Source organism: Carassius auratus, chromosome 32 (assembly GCF_003368295.1).
Source record: "Carassius auratus strain Wakin chromosome 32, ASM336829v1, whole genome shotgun sequence".
Taxonomy (NCBI): Eukaryota; Metazoa; Chordata; class Actinopteri; order Cypriniformes; family Cyprinidae; genus Carassius; species Carassius auratus.
In genome coordinates this window covers 23429919-23432790 of record NC_039274.1, presented here as the reverse complement: position 1 = coordinate 23432790, position 2872 = coordinate 23429919, and the positions used below count along the sequence as shown (strand labels likewise).

Sequence of the window (2872 nt, the reverse complement as noted above, 5' to 3'; positions counted from 1 at the left end):
ACCAACCTGTATTGTAAGTTTGCCACTGATCGATTTGAGAGACTTAAGGTCAAAGATAAACAAGGTTAAAGGAAAACAAAGCTACCAACATTAATGATGATAATATAATGTGCAAAAAAAAAAAAAAAACCTTGCTTATATATTACAGAAAACAACAAATCCCTCTGCCGTTTGATCTGGAATTTACTTGGTAACTGGTTTCTCAGGTAATTTCTGTATCCCATGCTTGTGTACTTCCTCTTTCAGCTTATCAGTTTGTGATGTCAGTCTTCTGTTTTCTCCTCCTATATGGGCTGACAGTTTAAAACCATTGTCAGATCATCAGACTGTCTGTTTAATGTTATTCTTTGCAGACATTTATTCACACATTCAAACATGGCTCGACTAGATGTCACCGAAACTTTTCACAGCTTTATGTTTCCTGGGCACATGCATACTCAAGACTCACTGAATTATGCGACCAACTTCAAGTTTCAAGATACAGATACTGTAATTGTCACCTACCCAAAATCAGGTAATACTGAAATGCAATTTCTTTGTGTTCATCTTTAGTCCTTCTTTTAAAGGACAATTTTTTATTTGGGTTACATGTTTTATTTACCTTATTTTGTGCAGTAAGCTACTTTATTTATTTTAGTTGTAAGTAGTAAGTATTAAGCTACTACTTTTTTTAGGCAAGTTATTATCTGTGCCTTTCCACAATTCATTTTCTCTTCTTTTGAATACTTTGATTTATAGGAACCACATGGATGCAGGAAATCATCACTCTAGTTTTGAATAAAGGGAACCCAACTGTAGCCCAAACTACACCCAACTGGGCCCGTGCACCATGGCTTGAGCAGTGCTATGCCACTGATATTCTAAAAGCCTCTACCGGGCCTCGTATTATTACTACACATCTGCCTTACCACCTGCTAGCACCGGCCCTGCAACATTCCAAAGCAAAGGTAGGCAGATGGGCAAGTCACAAATTGTTTATACAGTTTTATAATTTCCTTGTTGAATTTGCTTGCAAGTGAAAAATGTTTGCCTTTCCTCAGGTTATATATGTAGCCAGAAATCCCAAAGATGTGTCTGTTTCATACTATCACTTCCACAAGATGGCCAATTTTCTACCTGACCCAGGAACTTTCTCTGATTTTCTGATTGATTTCCTGAAGGGTGCAGGTTAGATGATGTTTTCATTATTAGTCAAGTGTTACCAGTTTAAGTTTTTACCAATTGTATGATATGCCACTTTCCTTTTCCTATTTTAAAATAATTTATGGTTAATTTTTTTTTTCATTAGTGCATTATGGCTCTTGGTTTGATCATGTCAAGGGCTGGACCAGTAACAAAAAAGATATTCAGAACTTTCTTTACATCACGTATGAGGAAATGTGTCAGGTAGGAAAATTTTCTTTGAATCCATTAATTTGGTGATCACATTCAGAAGAACTTACAGAAGTAGTTTCAGTTTGCAACTTCAATTTTATCAGGATATTCAAGGGTCTATTCAGAAGGTGAGCCATTTCCTGCAGTGTCCTTTAACTGAGGATGAGCTGATCCTTAGTCAGAAGCACTGTAGCTTCAATAGCATGAAGGAAAATGCCATGGTGAACTACACTCTCATCCCTCAGGAGATCATGGACCACAGCAAGGGCAAGTTCATGAGGAATGGTGTGTAAATGTATTTTTTTTTTTTTTATGTTTGTTTCAGTGATTAGTATCATCATCTGTGTTGATGAGATAATTGAAAATGGAATTTAAACACATTTTGACATAAGCTAAACATAATATTTTAGAATGACATGCATAATTTAGTGGGAAAATCATAGAGTTCTGCCAAGGATATTGCTTATTTTAAGTAAAAATTTTTTTTTCAATGTTCTAAACCAGGGGTGGGGAACGTTGATCCTGGAGGGCCCGTGTCCCTGCAGAGTTTAGCTCCAACCCTGAAAAAAAAAAAAAAAAAAAAAAAAAAAAAACCTACCTGTGTCCTGAAAAGCTTGATTAGCTTGTTCAGGTGCGTTTGATTAGGGTTGGAGCTAATCTCTGCAGGGACACAGGCCCTCCAGGATGAACGTTCCCCACCCCTGTTCTAAACACTGTTCTAAACACTACAAAACTATCTTTAAGGTAAAATCGGAGACTGGAAGAATGTATTCACTGAGGAGCAGAGTCGTCTTGCTGATGACGTGTACTCTTCACAGATGGCAGATTCCTCACTGCTTTTTAAATGGGAATAACCCCATTAACATTAACACTCCAAAATCCCACACAGTCTAGATGCCCACCGGGACAACACTACAGAAACCAGATGAGTCCTCTGCCCAAATGTCACATTGCCGCAGCCTGTAATTGAACTGCTGGTTTTGTCTGGCCAGAGAACTGGGCCCCTGACTGATCATGGTTTTTCCCAAAGTTTTTTCTCCATTCTGTAGTTCTGGTTCCTTGCTGCTGTCACCTCTGGCTTACTTTTGGTCACTTAGGCCCAATCCCAATTCTACCCCTTAGCCCTTCCCCTTTCCTGTCTTGATTCTCTTTTGGTTGGATGGGTAGGAGTAAGGGGAAGGGCCAGATAGCCCTTTAAACAAAGATTTTTTGGGACCACACTTCAAACGAAGGGGTATGAATTATCTTGGCAACATGGCTGCTACAGCAAACAAAAAGACACCTAAATGTAAGCTTTTTTGGCATAAATAAAGATTTTAAAGAAAATTAATACTTTGTTTTATGTTAAATTCAATTGTGAGTTCATATTAACGGTCATGTTATTCAAAGAAATGTTAGGAAAAAAATCGCTAATATTTGCTAACGTTGTTCATTACAAACTGCATGATAGTGCCACAGCATACGTCTGATCAGGGCGATAACTGCCATTATGATGGGG

At 37.9% G+C, this 2872-nt stretch overlaps 1 protein-coding gene across 1 annotated transcript; it reads left to right on the top strand.

Moving 5' to 3' along the window:
* Positions 1–236: 236 nt before the first annotated feature.
* LOC113051878 (sulfotransferase family cytosolic 2B member 1-like) lies at positions 237–2529 on the top strand. The gene is made up of 6 exons (XM_026216043.1): positions 237–514; positions 739–947; positions 1041–1167; positions 1289–1386; positions 1479–1659; positions 2119–2529. The coding sequence occupies exons 1-6, from the start codon at positions 376–378 to the stop codon at positions 2226–2228; spliced, it is 864 nt and encodes a 287-aa protein (XP_026071828.1). The 5' UTR covers positions 237–375; the 3' UTR covers positions 2229–2529.
* The last annotated feature ends 343 nt before the right edge of the window (positions 2530–2872 follow it).

What these genes read in the sequence shown, in the direction of transcription:
- LOC113051878 (XM_026216043.1), top strand. Translation starts at nt 376, where the DNA reads ATGGCTCGACTAGATGTCACCGAAACTTTTCACAGCTTTATGTTTCCT. An exon ending in TGTCACCTACCCAAAATCAG is followed by an intron (nt 515 to 738) that starts GTAATACTGAAA and finishes TTTGATTTATAG; the next exon opens with GAACCACATGGATGCAGGAA. An exon ending in TGATTTCCTGAAGGGTGCAG is followed by an intron (nt 1,168 to 1,288) that starts GTTAGATGATGT and finishes TTTTTTCATTAG; the next exon opens with TGCATTATGGCTCTTGGTTT.